The sequence below is a fragment of the Channa argus genome, chromosome 4, assembly GCF_033026475.1.
Source record: "Channa argus isolate prfri chromosome 4, Channa argus male v1.0, whole genome shotgun sequence".
NCBI classification, from domain to species: Eukaryota; Metazoa; Chordata; class Actinopteri; order Anabantiformes; family Channidae; genus Channa; species Channa argus.
In genome coordinates this window covers 22,372,140-22,394,549 of record NC_090200.1, presented here as the reverse complement: position 1 = coordinate 22,394,549, position 22,410 = coordinate 22,372,140, and the positions used below count along the sequence as shown (strand labels likewise).

Genomic DNA, 22,410 nt, shown 5'->3' with positions numbered 1-22,410 from the left:
ACAGAAATAAGAATTACATTTTGGGGACCAGGTAAATAATTTGTACATATGTACGTTCATTTGTATATTTCTATAGTGCATCATGAACATCAATAGATTATTCTTATTAACCACTCATCTAATTGGATCAACTTATGATCGAGCACCAACTAATTTAAAGTGGTATATAGTATATAATTTAGTTACTTTTTCGTGTAGACAAAAGGACATTTCCAGAATGAGAATTAGGTGGCTATAATTATTTAATAGGTTTCCCTTACTACTGGTTCATTAAAGTGCCTTTTTCATGATAAATTAACGGTTGTTTTAATTATTAGAGATATAGCCATCCCTAGGACATCTCATCTATTTTGACTTGTTTACATCCTGTAAAAAAGTATCTGAAGTTCCCTTAGGCTGCTCTGTGTGCTACTCCTTCTCCTCACCTCCCTGCCATTTCATTTTGTGAAGTAGAATCCATCTTTTTCTGGCAGTTTGGGAACTTTTGTGTGTTTGCCTGTGTGCGATCGATCAACATGCATAATTCATAGTTAGTGGGTTAAGAGCAGCTCGGCATTCCTCTCGCTGGGCCCTTTGATTTTCGTCTCTCTATCTGCCCCCTTCAGGGAGAGCTACAGCCCTACTGCTAAATCACCTCACACAAACACAGACACTTGTGTGGGTGCACAGGTGTGTGTGTGTGCGTGTGTGTGCGCACACATAAAACCAGGATGCATGGACATCATGCCAGTGCACACATACATGGTTGAGCTGAAAAAGAGATGGAAGAGGTGACTGAAGCTCTTTGAAGCTTTGAAAATCAGTTGCTGAATCTTGAATGTGTGTGTTTCTATGAGCTTTGTATTAGCCGCCAGCATATCCCCACAAAAGCAGCTGAAAAGGGTTTCTTCCTGCTGAGATAGGATGGATAACTTTTTGGCTTTTTTGTTCATAGGAAATTCACTGCAAAACTTTGAAAAAATGTAGTTATTATAGAATCAGTGCAACAAACCAGTGTGTCTCAGCCTTAAATGGAAAGTGAGTTCAGTGTTGTAGAATTTAGTCTACATTGTTTTTGTTTCACTGACACATCACACTACTACTCTGGACTGCAATCACAAGATTTACATATATGGATCCAAATGCAGCAGAAAAATAAAAGCAGTCTGTGCTGTGCCTGCAGGAAATGTTAAGCCCTCACTTGGCTATTCCTCCGACCCCTCAATCCATCCGTCGGCCCATTAGTCCCTTGAGCAGCATACAAGGTGAAAAGAAAGCCTTCCTGACAGCAGTTGACAGGAGATGAGGCAGGAGGGGGGGAATGAAGACTGAGGATAAAGATTAAAAAGCAGGTTGAGGGAGGGAGGGGTATAATTGAGTAACAGAAATGATGATGGAGGGCATGAAGAATGAAAACTAAAAGAGGATAGGTGAGCAGAATTAGGGGTTAGGGTGGTGAGCTCAGTGGTCAATATGCTATGGTCAAGACATGTGAAGTGAACATAGAATAAGCCTGGTACATTCCTAAAGTATACCTGCTTTATTAAAGTTATGTTGACCTTATCCTCTACGTAGATGAAATCAAAGAACTAAAGGTGGAGGTTATAAGAAAGAGAAGGACTTTAGAATGAGGGTTTCTCTGTGGCCCCTCACAGTAGAGGGACTGAGGTGGAACCAGCTGACAGCTACAAGTTTCTGGGTCTCCAGGTCACAGAAAAGCTGAGTTGGACTAAAAACACCATGACAGTAGTGAAGAAGCAGCTTCTCTTTAGCAGGCTGGGTTCAGATGTTGGCCCCTCACCCAAGTCTATAACGGACTTGTGTAAAGCACACTCCTTAAGCATTACTCCTAAAGCGGCTCCAGAATAGCTTTTTTCCAGCCACTGATTGCAAAGGACATTCAGACAGAAAGGAAATACCGACTTTTAACTTTTAACACTTATCAAACTCTGTGTATTTATTTATTCATGTACACATTCTTTACCTCAGTTCTTTAGAAACAACCTATCTCTGTCGTGTAAAAGCTCCTGTATTTATCTGTTTTCCAGCTATCAGTTGTAAAAAAGTAAAAACAATTATCTTCCTTCATTATAACACGAACGTGTATTGTATTTTTTGTTTTTTAAATATCTGCATTTTAGAAAGAATCGGTAGTAGACTATAGCCCCAGGTCACACATGATGAATAAACATACACTTGCAAGAAAAAATGATAGCACTGTTTGTAATTACTTAGTTTTCTGCATAAATGGGTCCTGAAATATGTACTATATTCACCAAAGTTACACATATTAACATACTCAATATTTTCTAACTTGGTAAAACATAAATAGTCACGATCTTCATATTTTTGTTGAATACACCCATTTAATATACAAAGTGGTAGAAAACATAACTAAGAAACATTGTTATTAGCTGGTTGAATCACCTTCTGAAGCAGTAACCTCAACCTTGCCCTTGCTGTAACTGTGGATTAGACCTGCACAAGGTTTAGGAGGAATTTGGACCATTCTGTCTCACAGAACTGCTTCAGCTCAACCACATTCCTAGGATGTCTGGTGTAAACAGTGCTCTTAATATCTCTATTGAGTTAACCCCTTCGAGCTACATGCAGATCAACAACTCTTGATCCAAGGTCTCCTGAGATCTCTTATTTGTGAGGCCTGGCTCAATAAGATGACACTGTTTGAGTGTTTTTATAAGTCAAGGTAGTTCTAAACCACACTTCCATTTTAGTTTCATTGATTGGACTTCAGTTTTGCTCATTTCTGACTCCAGTTGACTTCAGGAGTCTAGTATTGCTATTAATTCTTCACCCAGTAAAAATCACCTTGTATATTTAGTGGGTGTGTTCAACATGAAAAATTATGACCGTGTTTTATCATCTTAGAAGCATTGTGTTTGTTGGTAGTTGTGATCAAGTCACATTTCATGATTAATTTATGATGATCTATATTTCTTCCGACTATAACATGCCGATCAACAAATCTGATATTGTATACAAAGGTGGACTGCATATTGTATTGTATGCATAATCACAATGTTTATGTGTAGTATTAGTATTTCTCAGTGACTTGGCTACAACACAGTCAGTACAGTGTTGGTATATTACCAATATTATACAGTATATTACACAAATTTAAATCTGAGCTTCACAGCTACACATTTAATTGTATGTTTAATAATCATTTAACTCCTCAAACAGATACAGTCTGTTACTCTAAACAGATAAATTAATATATTGTTATAAGACTGGCATTGTGCAATAGCTATAAAATACTGTTGAAAACTATTTTGTTATCAGATGTAATGGAGCTCTGCAGAACATCAAATGTTTTTTGTCATTACACTGCAGTACAGTTGTAATATTAACATAATCTCCTTTATCTCCTGACACCTTAAAACAGTGGCATAGCTAATATATGTTCAGTGGGGCAAGGGAGGAAGCATGACGGTCACACAGGTGGTAAACAAACCCCAGGCTTTCAAATGTCTTAAATACTCAAAGAAAACAAAATAGTTAGTTTTTATAATAAAAACCTCCAACCCTGGCTTATAGCCATTTTATGCATTATTACAAGATTTCCCAAATATGTTGCTTGTGCGTAATTATACATCAGTCACAGTTCCCTAATGTTACTCTAATATTCTAAAAGAAAAAAAAACATAAAGCTAAAAACATTTAAAATTGTTATCATTGGATCATTGGCATTTTTTACAGTCATTGTAGAACTGCTATAAGATTCAGTTTACAAAGTGATATTCAGAAATGCGCCAGGCAACATGGCAAATATCACACACGATCATTGTGCCTTTAGGTCTGTCTTTCTTCTCTGTCTCTGTCTCTGTCTCTCTTTTTAAATGTCACCCTGTTTCCTGTAGTTGTGTTCCACTCCAGTCCCTTAAAGGAGCTAATAGCTGGCCTGACAGCACCGGTTCAATACACGGCACAATTACCGCCTAGCCCACATACAGTGCAGCCACCACACCATGCACTAAGACCCCTCTCTCACTTTGTACATCACTGTTTCCTGCCCTGTCACAATGCCACTATCAGTTTGGCCTCGTTGCCCCCCACCCCCCCCAATGAATGAATTCATTGCCATCTATATCTCGTCATTTTCCTTTTACATCCTCCCTCATTCATCTCATTCCCTGAAGTACCCAGTTCACCATTTCACCTTTTGCTCTCTCATCTCCTGCCACTTCAGCTGAAGGTGTCAGGTCAGTGATCAATAAGAGACTTGTCCAGGCTGAGTCAGCGTGTGTGTGCGTGTCTTTGCTCAGAATGCACAGGTCAGTGTCCTAGTTTTCAGTTTCTGTTTGTATTCTACGTGTTTGCTAAAGTGCTTGGTTGACGGATGATTCGTAATCAATAAGTACCATAATCCCGCTTCTTCCCTCCAACGACACAAATGTCGTTCAGGACTAAGTTCACTTGTTTGTCCTGTGTGTCTTTCCTTCCTCCTTATAACTCACGATTAATTATGCTGCTGCCAGATGGAACTACAACAGATGAGCATTACAGAGTCTGTCATGAGAAGTGTGTGTGTGTGTGTGTGTGTGTGTCTGTGTGTGTGCCTGGCAGGGATGAACGACCTTAAACTAAAGTTTTGTCTCCATTCCTCTGCACTACTGTAGAGAGAGCTTTTGGACAGATGAAACATCCTGTTTAATTACATTGCTAATGACTCATCCTTGTTAATGCTGTTTGCCATCTCTTGAGCAAAGAAATTAGCCCAAGGGGGGAGCGGAGCATTTGGAAGGTTGAAGTAAGGGAGGGAAGGTTAGGCAGAGGAAGGAAGAAGGGTAAGGTATGAATGAAGGGTTGCACGGCTGCAGAGAAGGGCAGAGGATACATCATGTGCAAATTTAAATTGAGTGGGACAAATGAAGAATGTAGTCAACTCTGACTATCACATAGTGAGGACTTCTGATATTCTGTCATTTATACCATATAAGTACATACTCAAGCGGACTTTTCAATCAAGCCTTTTGTATTTGTTAGTATGGTATTGTTATTTAACTTATTGCAGATAACGGATGTGAGTACTTTGCATTTAGTATGAGCGACAACCTAAATTTACTGTAAAGTTACATTTCATAAAGTAAAAGATAAGAAAACACCAGTTAGTCTTACGATAATGATGAGGAGTGCTCACGTTATGCTCAGCTGGTTTGCTTTCATGTTTATGCCTTTAGCTAGGCTCACTACTTTCTACTTTTTTATTTTTTTTTGTTAGCAAAGAGAAAAACAGACAGTTGCAGACAGTCATCCTGGTGCTGAGCATGGTTCACAGTAAAGGCTGATAAACGTCACTAACTTTATTCCCTTTATAGAGGAAAGAGGAACAGAGTAAAATGCCATGGCAGTGGAAATAAAAGTAAAGATGACAGTTTAGTAGGACAAGGGAGAAAATAAGAAAATAGTGCAGTGAGAAGATGAGGAGAACTCTGAAGTTCAACAAAGGGTATTCTCTAAGGGGTAAAAAAACAAAAAATAGTGCAACAAAAATCAAGTTTTTCGCCTGAAAAAACTCACTTCTTAGTGAGAGAGAAAAGCATAACGATTTGAACATTTTAGCTTTTTTTTAGTGTTTCCCCCAAACATTTAAGTCATTAGGGGGATGACTCAGATGTGCTTTATAGAAGAGCTCCTTGGTCAGTTTTTCAGGGAGGTGGAAAAGCCCGAGTCTTACTAATGCCTGAGGGAGTTCACTTGTAGGTGGGAGGATGAGTTGGAGCAAACACGGATGAAACACGCAGCTGTGCCGGTTGGTGCCATAATGTCTTTATTTATTTATCTTATTTATTTCAAATTCCACATTTAGTTTAGATCTGTTCTAGAGCAAAATACGAAATCAATTTAAAGCAAGAGTATGTGACTGTTGCTAAACAAAGTCCCCCAACAAAGATAACAGCAGCACACGCAGAGATGAGTCACAAAGTACAGTGTTACAGTAACATCTAGGCTGCACAGTGGCAACTGTGATATAAGATTTCATACGATGCTGTAAAAAACGTGCTGAGTCCACTTCAGATTTCTTCTCTTGTGTGTTTCAAATCTTAAAACAAAATATAACAGAAATGAAATTTCTAAATAATTATTTTTCCACATCACTGTATGTTACCAGACTCTGGTAAAGTGAAACGGCAAATCTCACCTAATTGATCAAACATGCATTTGATTGCTTTTCAGTTCAACATGAATAACATGTTATTTCATCACGCTTCTGTAGCTGAACTTCCTTAGGCATCAGTGGATGGACATCTGGCACTTGGAAAGTCAAAGTAGTTAGCCTAGCACTAATTTTCCACTTGACATCGTTGTTTATCTTTCACACCCGCTCAGTCATAAGGGGGCCCTGCACTTTCAGATCTGTGTTTAAGTAAGGTCAACCCAGGGGCAAAACACACAACTGTAACATAGTGTCCCCAGTTTGATTCCTGGCCAAGTGTGTTTTATAGCGTGTCATACTCCCACACATTTCCTGTCTTTAGTACCAATATAAAGTGTTTGACATAAAAGTAATTGTTAATCACTGTGTGTTAATCACTGTTACAGTTTTTATTTCCTTACCTTATCCCTAAAACACTTAGCTGAGTAATGAACTAAACTTACAAACACACAAAATCCTTCAAATAATGTTTTTAACAAAATTGTTTTTAGTTTGAATTTGGCTTTAATACATACTAGAGTGGCAATTATTTCATTTTGTGACACGTGATGCCTGAACTCATGAGTGCGTCAGTGAAGGTACAGTATGATTGTGTATGAAAGTGTCCAGCCTGACTGTCCCATGCTGCCTAACAGCTGTGGTTTCAACTTTCAACTGGGATCATTATAGTCTTAGCCACTTGCATTAGTCTGGATTGTTAATCACATTCGGCTTCCACATGCAGTGTCTGGGTTTGGTGCATTCTCAGATCTGCTGAATAATAATGTCCTGATTTCCATGCCAGGGCAGGATTGTTTGGTGCTCATTTTTTTGGTTTTGCTTCGGGCCTGAAGGAACCCCAAGGGAGTGATGGGAGTCTGACGTGACTGTGCAAGGAGAGCTCAAGGATAGGACAGGACAGCTGTCCCCATAGTCATTAGGCAAACTCTACACCCATACCCTCTCATCATCCATAACTATTTCACAAAGGTCCCCCCCCCCCTCGTTCAGAGCGGTCCCTCACTTTCTCCCCAGGGGTTTTGTTGACTTAGCCATGTCTCTCTCTGTCTCTCTGTCTCTCTCTCACTGCATGCTAGATAATTGCTGTCTCCGCAGGCTCTCGGTCCCACTTCTTTTCTTTCTCCCACACCTCTGTCTGACCCTTACAGTATGTCCCATTGATGATTGATTGTCCTGCTCAGTCCCTAGGCCCTGTCAGCCGCAATAAAATAACAACCTCACATTATATTCATACCTACGGGACGTCACTGTCCACAGAACAAAACCTGGGAATTGAGGGGTGAGCAGAGAGTAGTTGCAGCAGAAGTGATGGTGGAATGTGAAAAGTGAAAAGAAAGAAGGAGGAACACGAAAGATAAACTGAGAAAGCACAACAAGCAGTGATGAATGACGAAGTATACTTTCTATACTCTCACCGATCCTTTCTGTAAAGTTTCAAAGGGCTCCTTTGGGGTGTAGTGTTGGCAACAGGCCATCATTATGGTAGATGACTGCTGTCTTCTTCAAGGTCTTTGCTTCAGCCATGTCTCCCTTACCAAGTAGTCATCATGTCAACTTTCTGTTAGTGGATGAGATCAATCCGGAGCGTAGATTGAATGTTATTATGTCTATTGATTTTTCACTGTTATTGTCCTATTTCTTTAACTGCAGGAACTTAAAGATCAAAGGAGAAAACCACTTTTTATAAATCAGTTCAATTTTGACAGGTTAGGACAGACAGGAAGAAATTTTATTTATTTTTTTTTTTTTTTGGGGTCATAGACTAGTTGGTTACTTTTGATGTTACACATCTTTTTACCTGATGCATGTGCAGTCATATGGACCTACCCAGATTTGTATAGATGACAAAATTTGCATCATTTAACGTGACATTTAGTGTTGCTTTAAAAGGCAGAGTCAGGCAAGCTGTTTGTAGTTTGTAGTTGAGCTTTAGCGTAGTTTCTTTAACATGAGCATGACACAGAATTTTTCCAAAATGTGAATGACTGCTCTCTTTTTTTCAGTGTGAAGATGGTGCTGCTGTGGACAGCTGGAGATGTCTTCAAGACCACCTATTTTGTGATGAACGAAAGCCCAGCACAGTTCTGGGTGTGTGGTTCAGTCCAGATCCTCACTGACGTAGCTATCTTGCTCCAGGTCCTGTTCTACAGCCAAGACACTTGGTCCAAACGAGGCTGAATGTACCCATATCTATGTTTTGTGTTGTTTTTTAATAAACTCTACAAGCTGAAATGTTGGCAGAATTGTTAGAGGAGGCAATAGGAAGCAAACCATGGAGAAAACCAAAGTCAGTACAGATTATTTTAGTGTTCAGTTGAAAATGTTCTGTTTACAGACTCAGTTTACCTACAAGTGCTGCAAAATTATCTTTGAACAAACTCTTAAGCATTTTGTAATTAAGCACTAATAACAAATTGTACATAAATGCATATTTAGAATTTTATTTTTCTTAGTAATAAAACATTACATGGACTCCTGTCCAAAGTGTGTAGTCAAATGTAAGAGAAACTTTTCTCATGTTGGCAGCTCACTAACAGCCGACCTGTGTTGCTGTAATGATGCTGGTAATCATGTAATCTACAATCTACTAATCAATGGTGAAACTCCCACTTTACTCTTCACACCTTACTGGATTGTTCCCATGATATACTGTATTTGTGTGTGTGTGCGTGTCTATATGTGCTTAGCTGTGCATGTTTGTGTCTGAAAGAGTGTGTTGATATGCTTGCAGGTGTGTCTTTGCTGCAGAAATAGATTATTGCTGTTGCCACAGAATGTACAGTGCAGTTACAGTATAGTAACTATAGACACATATTTTATCAGTCTGTGTCAGAACTCTGCTCTGTGGTTTCCTTGAGAATGAATACAGGTCATCTATGCTACAAACAAATGATTTGCACTGTACCCCAGACACAAACCCTTTTGCAATCCCCAAAGACTACATTAGGTGTCAGGTAAAAATAACTTTTGATGTTCATAATGAAACAGTATTTCTAACTATTTATAGCATTGTCAGTTTTATCACAGACAATATGTCATTGTCCCATTACTTTTCATCAGTTTCTGTCATCACCTTTACATGTAGCACTTTTGTTTTGTGGGACTTTAACAGTGAACGAATGACATAATTCGTCATAAGTACCACAGATAAGTGATGTTTAAATCACTTTGCTTGGCAGAAATATTACATTATACATTTACCTTGATCTTTTATTGGACACCATTAGTGTTTAGAGCCATCACCCACTGCTGTGCCTGACTCAAGGGCAAGATGTACTTTGTTTTTTAAATGCATAGATGATCATTTTTATTTGGATCCTAGCTAAGTGAGAATTGTTTTAAAGCTTGAAGAAACATATTTTTATGAAAATAATTTGACATTTTTTTCAGTTTTCACCTGCATTTCTTTGAACCATGGCCTTAACACTGAAACTACAGAATGTAGCTTTTTTATTTTTTAAATGCTGCAAATGTATTTAATTTCTCTGCACAGCTACCAGTGCTGTTTCGTATGTCTTTGTCACAGGAAGCATTGACAACACCCCTCCCCTCCAAGATGTGTTATGGAGCATATGTACTAAAAATATTCAGAAAAAGTTACATACTGTAGCTTTAAAATACCTTCTCATTTTTCGGACACCCCATTACAGCCTAATACTTTTCATACAGTTACTTAGTTTAGGCTGTTTAGTTCCCTGTCATCGACAAATTATTCCCAAAAGTGCAGCTTAAATTAGTAATCAAACTTTGGGAAGTATATATTCACCCAGAAATGCTCTATTAGGCAGAGGACAGATTATGTAATACATGGTCAGTGTGCTAATGTTTAATTCCTTCTTGCTCCTGCATGTACAAGCTTTGGTGGGCTGTAGCAGCTGGGCTGTGGAGAGAACAGGGTTTTAAAGAGTAATGATGACTCAAGCAAAGCCTTTTGCTCAAACTACCTTATTAGCCTACCTTCCACTTAATTTTCATACCTTCTATGTCTTTCATGTAATTCATTTTTACACACCCTGGTGGCAGATGGACAATTTCTTGGTGTAATAGGTTTGGGAGAAACATTACAGCCATTACAGAAACAGGGAAACCTTATTCAGCCATTCCAGCCTTTTCAAAATATAAATCCCATCACAGATTTGTTTTCAGAAACTCTATTTATAATTAAAACACTAATTTAACTATATAGCCTCAAGGAGACTTGTGGATCTTTTCCCTGTTATCATGATAGTTTCATTTTACAAATGCACTGCGGGCTAAAATAAATCATCAGCAGCTGCTGATCAGTAGTCCTTGCAGGTTTCTCTTTACTCTCCCCTAGGCATTATTTAATTAAGTAATAAAGCCACCTGCTTATTAATTCTTTCAGTCACTTTTTTATTTCACCAGTGTGCGCCTAGTTGTTAAACGAAACCTGTCTGTGTTTGGTTTCCCCTCAGTAAAGTTCATGTTTAAATTACACACTGCAGTGGTTATGGTTTGAATCATGCAGGCAAACATTGCCTGTAGCTACCAATATGCGGCAGTCAAATGATTACTTCTGTGGAGATAGGGGCATTGCAGCTCTGCACAATGAGGAGTGAGCGGTAAATATGAGCTTTATAAATTTACCAGTGATTGAGTCGAGTTTTTTCTGTGCCTTAATTTTTCATTTGGATTTTAGTGTTAAACACCATTTTGAAATTTTGAAAAGTATTTACTTTCTTAGTGAGCATGATATGGTGACATTCTTACCAGTTCCATGTCTGCATAATATATGTATGAAGCAATAGCCAGCAGCTGCTTAGCTTAGCTCAGTGTTACAATAACTGCCTGCCAGTAGCCATGCAAGGCTATGGTTGTTGGTCCTGACAAAGAATGTTTGGCACATAACTTTGTCAAGTAGCATTGTTTTTTAATTAATTTCTGTGCGAGTTAAACAAAACACTTTAATGGCGCTACATGGCAAATTTCGTAATCGTTGGAAATGGCCAAGTTAGCAGGTTTCCTAGTTCCAGTGTTTATGCTGTGCTAAACATAATGTGTTGAGCGTGCATGAAATCCATCTTCTCACTAAAGTTAAAAAAAGCCATATTTCCCAAGATGTTAAGTACCTCCAAATGCCTTTTCCCATCCCCAGCCTGTCCAAGCCTGGTAGAAATTGGGGAGGGTTGCGTCAGGAAGGGCATCCAGCGTAAAACTGTGCCAAGTCAACACGCGGACAATGATCCGCTGTGGCAACCCTGAACTCACGGGATAATCCGAAAGGATAAAAAAAATAAGAATAATTTATATTATTAACATTTTATTGTACGTTTTATTTTCAGGTAAAAAGCCAAAAGAAAATCTAACACCCTGTACATAGGAAATTCATTTCTTGTGTTCTTTGTATGTGTATCAATTTATGTATATGTGTATGTGTAAATATGAAAACAAACCTTAATCACTGGGAATGTTTGAATATGTTGGTTTTGTGTTTTTATTAGATGCTTTTGAACCCCACTGCACCATATGTCGGTGTCTATGCATCCACAAATGCTCTTCTCGTGATAATGCGATAAGTATTCAAATATGAGAATATTTATAGACCCACTTCATTTGGGAGGGTGTATTTGTTGAAGCTCTGTCTGCATGCTTTGTTCAAATGCAGCTATCTTGCAATACATTGTTGGCCATATTGTCAGCTGTACGTGCCTTATCATCTACAGCTGAATTGCAATATTACTATTCTGTAGGCTCTTATCACCAGATGTTTGTCTTTATATTGTCTTTCCATTTAGCCGGGGCTCAGAATAGCATCCTCTATAGATTTGGTTTAACATTGGTGTTTGCTGTTGTGATTTCTTCTCAAGGACAGTAGGACAGATTTGCAAACACACACTGCCTGGATGTGATAACCCCTCACCCAGCACATAAAACTAATAGGTGGTTTGCCATTTCTGAGGAGGGAGAGCGTTTGACTGTCATTTCTAAGAAATACAATACTAAAATAATTTTAGGAAAATTGTACATTTTATGTAAAACTAAAAGTACAACTACAAAAAAAAGTTATATTTTAAGTATTAAAAGATGTCCTAAAACAATGACATCTTTCTCAAATGATATATACCACTATGATGGTTGCCATAAATTGTAAAGGGCTTTGACAATGTGCATTAATGGAATCATATAAGCAAAAAGATGATGTTACATTTTGTTTAGTATCTTATTGGATATATATGTATGTGAAAAATATATGATGTTATTTTCTCAAACATAAACTATTTATATTTCAGCTTGTGTTTCTGTGTCGTTACTGGCAGTGTATTTCCAATTAATTAAATGTCATAGAGCATGTTAAGCAGATAATGTTTGGTGACGTTAACATTAAAAAGTAAAATAAAAAAGTAATCTGATCCGAGCACAGCAGGCAATTACTGAAACTTTGAGCGGGATTTTGATAGGATGTTCATATATAATCACCTGAAACCTCATTTGAACCTCATGAGTTTGTGCCAGCTCAAACAGTGAAATTAGACCTGAATCACATAGAGATAAAAACATGCTTTTATACAGCTCTATATAATCCCTTACCATACAGAAATTCCCAATGCAGCTATCACACACATAGCCTACATTATTCAGCTATATAAAGGGCACATGACTGATATCCATGAAAAAAATCCTTGTATTCATCTGTTTTAAAGAAGAGTGAATGTACCTGTGCACTAAATAAATTATGAAAAAGACTGCTTCTAGACATGCGAGAAGGAGATTGATGTGTTATGGGATGTTTCCACCCCTTTGCAGGTATGTTGAATAGGTAAAGTAAAACAAATATTTTTTTACAGAAAAATAATATTTATGCACGTTCAGCTTGAACAAATGTTCCTTCATCCTCAGAAGTACCAAATATGGTCAGAGTATAAAAAGAAAGTTTGCATCCCCCTTGCTAAAGCCTTTAAATAATTAATATTTAATTTAAAATAAGTTGTCTGATTTTTATAAAAAAGTCACTTAATGCTTGATGAGTGGCACCAGAATTTGGTTTTGCGATAAAAAATCTTAATTGGGTAGATGTCCAGGGGCAGTCTTAAAATCTGAAACAGGTGCTAGAAAATTCAAGACCTATGTAAGAATCCCAAAACAAACGTAAAAGCAACCTGACAAAGAAATGTCCACACCTCCACAGTCAAGGATAGTCAGCACAAGTCTAAGCTGATTGGGAGAAAAGCAAAGAGAAAGCCAATGAATCAACAAACCAAAACAATTTAAATTCCCACAGGTATGCATGTCTTTGGACAAGACACTGAACCCCCAATAGCCCATCCCCAGCCGTACAGAGCCGGTCCCAAGCCCTGTAGAAATTGGGGAAGGTTGCCTCAGGAAGGGCATCCAGTGTAAAAAAATAAAATAAACTGTGCCAAATCAGCATGCGGACAAATGATCGACTGTGGTGACCCTGAACTCTCAATATACTCCGAAAGGAGCAAAAAAAACCCAAAAGGGGTGTAATGAGAAACAAAATGTCAATGAGCAGAGGGAACACCATTGTCACAGCGTACCCATAGGTTAAAAAGGCAAAAAGTAGGGAATTATTACAGAACAAGTCATAAAGGGGGATGCAAACTTTAGCTCTCATAACATTTTTATACACTATAATCATTTTTGTTACTTCTAATAATGAAAGAACGTGAAACGACATTTCAAAGTAAGGGGATGTAAAGTTTTGCACTCAACTGCACATTTTTATCTCTCTCACACACACACACACACACACACACACACACACAGGTAACCCCTCTGACAGCACTGCTGAGAAGCATGGCAGCGTGGATGGTAAAATATTAATCTGAATACAGTAGATAATGGGAGACTCTCAATGTTTAATAGATGAGTTGGATGAAGACAGACTGTTTGCTTCGCTGGTTGGTGCTCTTACTGTACTCATTTCCTGACCTGACTTGTATATCCATTAATAATAAACTGGCTACAGGTCAGTGTGGAGCCTTATTGGATACTTGATGGCAATATGTCATACTGTACATGGATCTGCTTTGTATTCCCATCCCTCTTCTGTTCAGCCAACAATGACGCATGACCTTGCCTGACATATTATATGTGAGGTAATTCACAGTATACTGTATCTTGTTCTCATCTGGCTGTCTTCCTGTCTCTCTGTCTACTGATCCATCAGCTGATCATCCAGCATGTCCATATAGTGGCTTGCTTTAATGATAAATGAGATGGCCTGAAATAGTCCACCTGCACTCTACATCTGTGATGTGCCGCAGTGCTCTATCGAGCTCCATTTATTAATGATAGTAAGTCATCTTGCTGTGAAAGACAGGAATGTGCGCTTCCTGTCCCCACTGAGTGTTTTAAACTTTATCATAAGCATAACAGTTTAAATTCGTGTTAATGCACCATTGCAGACACACTTCAGGAATACATGTTTTTACAATATATTTCATGCACTCATGTGGTTTTTGGCATAGATCTGATACTGACTGTCTCTTCTTTTAAAACTGTAGATTTTCAGTATGTTTAGAGTACAGATTGTCAGCACTGAATTTAAGGGCTACCATTTTATCTTAGGATAAATATATGGAAAATTTATCTCAATCCTGATAACTTCTCTAAGACTAATAAACAGTGTTTTACAGCTTGTAAAACATGTTTCTCTGTCACACTGTGATCTAACGGAACCCAAACTGAGCACAAACATTGAGCTCTTGATCGTAGCACTTAGCTACTTCCTCGAGTATAGCCAGCAAATTGATTGACTACAGTTTTACTAACATTATAAACATGATTCACATCCAAATAGCTGTACTTTCCAAAAGTAATTCCTCCTTTATTTATATTACTTATAATTAACAGCAGCAAGACGTGTATGTTCAACCTAATCCCTGTGACATCTTGGAAAATGGACATCATTCATCTCATACTGCAAGAAGTCCGGGTTTTCCACTGATAGCCACAACAGATTCAAGGAACTGCTGTCAAGCAGACATATGGCTGTCCATGTTCCTCCTTTAATGAAGGAAGGATAAAATAGATCGGGGAATAAAAAGAGAGTCAAACTTCCAGACCCAGGGCAGGCAGGTGGTCCCATATAAATGGGTACAGGCAAGCTGCAGATCCTTACTGCAGATCCAACTTATTCAAGACTTCAAAATCTTCAGTGCTGATTTCTAGTAGGAGCCAGGTGTGAAATTAACCTTTGACACCATCTTTGCGTAAAAAGTAGACTATAGGGAACAGCACATGAGATGAGAACATCAACAGTACAATCTTAGTATTACAGTACAGTATTTTAAAAATGTGTCAACCAGATGGTGCTGATAAAATCCTATGATGCTTCATAGCCTTGCAGGTATGGGATGCAGCACTAAAATGAAACAGGGAGAAACAGGAGAGGAGACATGGAGACACAGTAGGCAATAAAGTAGAAAACCAGGTACAGAAAATCTCAGAGTAAAAGAGGACATGATAGGATTAACAATGAAGCAACAAGACCAAAGTACACAGAATAAACCACCAGAGGGAAAGACAGTGCAAGTCAAACTGTGTACATTTGGGAAATGTAACATAGCCAGATGGTTCAGGGCTTAGAGCAGTCTCATGGTCCCACAGTCCAGGACAGTCAACCCCACCGGGCATGTACAGACAGGCCAGGCACTGTGGGACAGGATCAAATGCTCAAGATAGATGAAAATGTTCAGAGGCCATAGAGATAACAGATGTGCAGGAAGAAGGAAAGGACAGAGAACATGAAGGGACAAAATGTAAAGAAAATTCAGGTATACATTAGGTGTTCATGAACCTGAGGGGCAGGAAGGCCTTGGTATTTCAAAAGCACACTGACATGTGAAGTCACTGTGACCTTGTGCATCTATTATGTACAGTATATGAACTTTATCTTTTCATCCAATAGAGAATTATATAGTCTGCATGATAATCCTGCCTTGCATACATTTTTGCTTCAAAGTTCATAACATCATATTCATCTCAAAAAGGGGAGGCAGTGATGTGAGAGAAAATCAATTTCCTCTTTATAATTTTAGTTTTTGACATCTAATAAAACCACAAATAAATGCATGAGATGTTTTTTTTTTTGTTGTTGTTAGTTACAGTCAAAATCTAAAGACACTTTTGTTAGACAGGTAATGTGTTGACTATGACGGATCAACAGGTCAAGCAGCCAAATCTGTATTGTAGAACAAGGGATTCACATTTAGCATATGCTTTTATCCAAACCAAGCAACAAAAATAAGTCAGAGGAAAAATTGGGAGCAAAATCTCCTGCAAAGCTTCCTGGCATGCAAGTATCACATCATGGAAAAAAGTGTGTTTTTTTGTTTTGTCTTTTGGAGAGTAAGGTTGCTGAGTTTGCAGAGATTGGTAGTCCATTCCACTAGCATGGGGTAAGTGAGCTAAAGAGCTTTGCTTGGAATGTTTTTCCTTGAGACATGCTGCTGTATTTTTATTTTTTTTTGCACATGCTGGTAGCCCCCTTAGCAGGGTGTTGCAGTAGTCAAGACCACATATGACCAGTGCCTGTACAATGAGATATGTAGCACATTCACAAAGGTTGGGTCTGGTTTTACTGATGTTGTACAGGCCAAAGTGGCATGCCCAAGATATGGTCTGTAATGCTTAATCAGTGGAGGTCTGGCTTCTGACAAAGACAAACTGAAGTGGAAATGTCCCTCATCCAAACATACATGTAAGCGAGACCTGCAGAAATGTGTGATTAAACAGTGGAGTCATGCAGTTAGAAGAACAGGAGAAGCTGTGTCCCAGCACCTTAGAGGGTGTGTACCACACTTAAAGCAGAGGGCTGAGAATGGAGCTGTGCTGCTGTTACGCCCCTGTCTAGGGGGTAGGGGTGCAACATACAAAGGTAAATTAGGATGTTCCCTCTCCGGACCCCAAACCAAAATCCAGGGTCGAGATTTTCCAACAGAAAGATATTTAAACAAAAGAAAGTGTCAAAACATGACACTACAACTCAGGGTGAACCAAGGCCAACATAATAAACAAAATAAGCCATTTCCCACAGAAAGTGCTAGCTAGCCTGATAGAAATAAACAAACAAAAAGACTGTCACTAACCTTATCTCCCTTATGTAAAAACAATCAAAAGAAAATGGCAGTTCACCCCTACAGATTTAATACTATTTACAAAATATTCAATTTATATACAAAACCACCAACAATTCAAAAATGCTAAATAAGGTTTGGAAGCCAAGAACAGCGAACAGGTGCTGCTGCCAGAAAAAGCCCCCCCACTGGCTGTTGGGAACCATACTTCTTAAAACTCCAGGAAGTGTAGGATGGACCAATCAGCTTCCGGTACTGCCCCCCCAATCTGGCCAATCAGGCAGGGCACCTATAAGAACAACAAAATAAAAACAACACATACGGCCAGGGCCGTAACAGCTGCACACCGATGGAAAAGGCAAATAGAGCTGGATACTGGCACCAGCCAAGATACTCTGAAGGTTTGCCCAGATAGGTTGTCACAGATTGTGTATAGGTTTTAAGGACGCAAATAAGGAGACGGCAAGAGAAGGATAAAGTAAAAGGGGAGTTGTAAGGACAAAGGGGGTGAAGACAACTGAGAATCGGTCCACTAGGAGGACAGGAAAACACAAGCAATAAAGGCAAAAAATTAAGAATCAGAACATAAAACTAAATACTAGAGTGAGGAAAACTAAACTGCAACTGAGCTGAGAAGAATGGACACGAGATACAAACACACATACGAATACACTGAACCTAGAGGTGCTCCAATACAGGGATTCGACAGAACAGTAAAGGGGTAAATAAGGATGAACTAATCATTGTACGGAGTGTACAACAGACGCAGAAAAACAGTGATAAATAACCAAACCTCAGACGGGTACAAATACAGGAAATTGGAAAAACAGGGAAACAGCAGTCAAAACGGGGGAAAAAAAAAAATCCTGGGCCTTGTTGTCCAGAGGTATGCAACAGAACAACAAAGACAAACTGGCAGGAAACTGAGGGAAAAGCCATTTATTAAAGTACAGGGGAGCAGGTGAAAATAATCAGAAGCTGATGACACTAAGGCAGGAAGTAGGCTGAGGGGCTACAAAATAAAATCTGGAGACAGGAAGTGAAGCTGGGCAAAACAGGGAGAAACTAAACACAGGGAACAGCATTGTGACATATGTATGGCCTAAAAGCAGACAGAAGGAGCTGGTATTTTACAGTGTCAGCAGTGTGAAAAAGTGCTCGTTGTGAGGAATGTATTATTGATGTATGTATCAGCACGGCTTATTGTTGGTGCAGTTGCCTGTAGGACAGTGGAAGGGGTGTGTTCCAGAAGACAGGTGCAGGATATCAAGAGAAATGATGATACCTGTGGTGGTAGCAAAAAGTGCTCTTAGTGCTCCTCAGAAACTACAATTTGTGATTCCAGAGAAGTATGCATGTTGTTTTAGGATGGTATTAACTGCTTGTCCATTTATTTGTCTTTCACATTATTTTTCAAACCGATCAGCCACAGCATGACCCGTCTAAGCAGTCTGCAGCTACACTGCCCCATACGCAGCAAAATATGATACAATACCACTGACTCAGTACTCAAGTAAAATTCTGCACTGCAAGTGGAACCAGCTCCCAGTTCAGATTCGGGAAGCAGACACCCTCTCTACTTTTAAGTCTAGGCTTAAAACCTTCCTTTTTAATAAAGCATATAGATAGTTATAGTTATGCTGCCATAGGCTTAGACTGCTGGGGGACCCACCCCCCAATGCACTGAGCTCCTTTCCTCCTCTTGACCATCTCTCCTCTCCTCTCATCCCGCAATTGTCACCATTGTATGTCATTAACTCTGTGTGTTCTCTCCCGTAGTTGTCTTTGTCCTCCTCTGTCCCCCTCTCTCTGTCCCTTTCTGCAGGTGTCCCCCGGCTTTGAAGCTGTGTGTCTTCCAGCGTGAAGCTACTGGTCCTACCAATCTGCCCGATGTTTTGTTGTTGCTTTTTGTTGCTCTGTTCTTTTCTCTCTCCCCTTTCCACTCACCCCAACCGGTCGAGGCAGATGGCCGTCCACCCTGAGCCTGGTTCTGCTGGAGGTTTCTTCCGTTAAAGGGAGTTTTTCCTCTCCACTGTTGTCTATGGCTTGCTCCAGGGGGAATTGTTGGGTTCTCTTTATATATCTTTATAATCTTGACTTTATTCTGTAAAGTGCCCTGAGATGACTTTGTTGTGAATTGGCGCTATATAAATAAAGTTGAATTGAATTGAATTGAAGTACCAGTTCAGACCTTTTAAAGCAAAGGTTTAAAGCAGGTTATCTACATTTAACTTAAAAACTAGTTAGAATTTACTTAGAATAATTTTTACCGTATGGAAATAAACATTTTAATGCTAAAATCAGAAGTTGGTATTAATGATGTGGCTGTGGAAAGACTTGTATAGTCATTTGTTGAGGAAAAATGTAAATTCTAAATGTTAAATTTTAAGATAAGATACTGTAAATGTTTATTCGTCTCACAGTGGGGAATTTTCCATATTTGCAGTGTGAAATATCTATATAAATAAAAAAGTAATGACTGCTTATAGGTGAGCAGTGAATTTATTCCTAGTTTAATACTGCTGTTGAAGGAGCAAGCCAGGCCTGAAGGAGGCAGATGGTGTATAGGCCCAGTGCAGCTCCATGCTGCATGAAGAGGACAGAATGACCCAGCAAGATGAGGTTGAAACGAGTCTGATGGAGGGTCTCATCTGGCCTGTAACTCCAACCAGGGAGTCACATATATTACGTGACCGTTAAAATGTAAAGGAAACACAACAACTGAGACAATCTATAAATGAAGTTATTTGCACTGACTTATGAGTCGTTCTACAGATGGCATGCTACTGCAGTATGTTTTACCATAGAAAGGGTTTTTTTGAGGCTCCTGCAGTCACTGTAACTGAGGAGACAGGACCGAGTCTCCTTAGGACGAACACGTTTAGGTGCATGCTCAACTGCTCACCTGTGGTGCGAATGTTTTCGTCTGCCTTCAGTGGTATTTCTCCACCTGAAGATCAAGCCCACAGATGTCCAAATGCCGCTTTTTTTTTTTTTTTACACCTTCTCCTTGTTTCGGTGACATTTCTGCCTTAAATGGTGCTCAGGGTTTGTGTGACAGTGAACAACACATCATGTCTGTGTGTGTTCAGGTCAACGTCTGTGTACACCTGTGGGTGTGTACATGCTGTCTATCATGGCAGAGTGCGCAGCACAGTAAGTGTCATGTTACCTACAATAAGGACATTAATGGGTGTTGTTGAAGTGGAGCCAGACGACAAACCAGCCAGCCATTAAACAGATAAACAACGACAAAGACTCAATTCCAGGAAAGGAAAGATGACACAAGAAGTATAAACCACCTTGTTTTATACCTTGCAGAGAATACTGTATCAGCTTGTTAATGTTGACTGCATAAGAATAATGCATAAAAACATTAAAATAAAACATAACATTAACATAAAAAAAGTGTTAGTGTTTTTAATAGAAATATTGTACTATGTTGGCTTTAAAATACTTTCTTCAGAGAGTAATTTTATTATACTGTTTAGGAAATTTCACACATCCCACAAAACAGTGATTCAGGCATCTAAACAGAGCTGCAACAGCACAGGGAGGAAAGGCAGAGGACTAAATGTTCTGTAAAAGTGAAGCGGAAAAACGAGGAGTGATGTTTGGGAAAACAACTCGTAGTGGTTGCCATGCACAGATAATAAACAAAGCAAGAATTTAATAACAGCAGCATTTTTCTGAATGATCCACTATTGACGTTCTATTATGGGGACAGAACTGAATGGCTACACAGTGTTTTAAATAATAATCCATCCATAACCAATTATAGTAATCTACAATACTGATAATTTGTCATTCCAAGTGGCACTCTAGCCCTCTTACACCTTAAAATCTTGGTTTTCACGCGTTAGGGAGTAAAACTCCACTGAGTACTACTCTTCGAATGATGTCACCTGAGTCCGTGTCACTTGGGGCTGAGAAACTAAAATGTTATTGTGTTGAAATTGTATGAGTAATGTAGGTAACAAGAAAAAAACAGGTGCAAAATAAATACGAGGATCAATAAATCTTTTCATCATCACTAGTCTGATGATATTCAGTCCTGTTTGATCATTTGCAATTTGCTCAATCTTCTACCAGCGAGATCCTTTTATTATATTCCAGTTGTCCAAAGTCAATGTTCTTCTCCGCCATTTTCTTTCTTTTTTGACACCTTATCAAAGCACCAATCAATGAAAACTATTGATATTTGAGCGGCAGTTATGGAGGATTTAATTAATCAGGTGTCTTTAAAAGTCAGTTAAAGAGCTGCATAAGGCTCATACAGTCCAAACACTCATTATGACTGCTCTCTGTTTCACTTCTTTTTTTTTTTTCTGTTTCCACTCCTCCTCCTCAACAACATTAAGTGACTCCAGAAGTGGAGTGGTAGCGCAGTCCAAGTGTGTCACAGCGCAACAGCTGGAACGTAATTCTAAACAAAACAGCAAGCATTTTGGGTTGTTTGCCCGTATGTTCTCAGGCTCAGAGGCGTGTGTATGATTGTAGACGGAAGGGTTTGCAGTCCACAGCCACATTTTGCTTCATGATTGCTCTGGCAGCACTCTCATCTCCGCTATTTGGTGGTTGGCATGTGAGGTCACGCACGAAGCAAACTACTATAAAAACATCTATCACACACACACCAGCTGTTTAAGACACACTTATTTCTGAGCGGCAGACAGAGAAGCTTCAGTGAAAATCTCAGCTCCATATGTCGCGTATGCGACTCTGCCGATGCATAGCAATTCACTGGTTACACAAGGCTTTTTCACGGTTGTTTTTATACGTACACACACACGCGCGCACACTCTCTCTCTCTCACACATTCAGTTCCTCCCTTCCCTAAACAATTAGCTCAGGATTAAATTGAGGTCAATACCTTCATCTATATTGAAGCTCGATTCTTTGTAATATTTTATTCAATTCCAATTCATTTCTCCTAAACAATATTGTTTTTCCAAATGGTTCCCTTTGTTTTTACACTTCAATTTAAATTCAAATTAAACTACTCCTAATCTGGCTGTATAACAAAAAACTGGGACTCGATTGTTGCTTTTCAAACTATCCATTTTTTCGTGCAACCTGTTATCTGCTTCCAGGTGAGGTAATTATAATGTTGAAGTATATAATGAATGAAGTTTATGACATTGAAGGGCTGCACATCCCACTGAAGACCATCACCAACCCACAGACTAT

The 22,410-nt window shown here is 39.0% G+C and overlaps 1 protein-coding gene across 3 annotated transcripts in view; it reads left to right on the top strand.

The window, feature by feature from the left end:
- Window positions 1–12,407, top strand: part of si:dkey-246g23.2 (solute carrier family 66 member 2) — a 45,112-nt gene extending 32,705 nt beyond the window's left edge. For all 3 annotated transcript variants that reach the window (XM_067501623.1, XM_067501621.1, XM_067501622.1), the window contains exon 5: window positions 8,161–12,407. In XM_067501623.1, coding sequence (XP_067357724.1) covers window positions 8,161–8,335 — 175 coding nt within the window. In that variant the 3' untranslated portion in view covers window positions 8,336–12,407. The remainder of the gene's footprint in view (window positions 1–8,160) is intronic.
- Window positions 12,408–22,410: the final 10,003 nt, after the last annotated feature.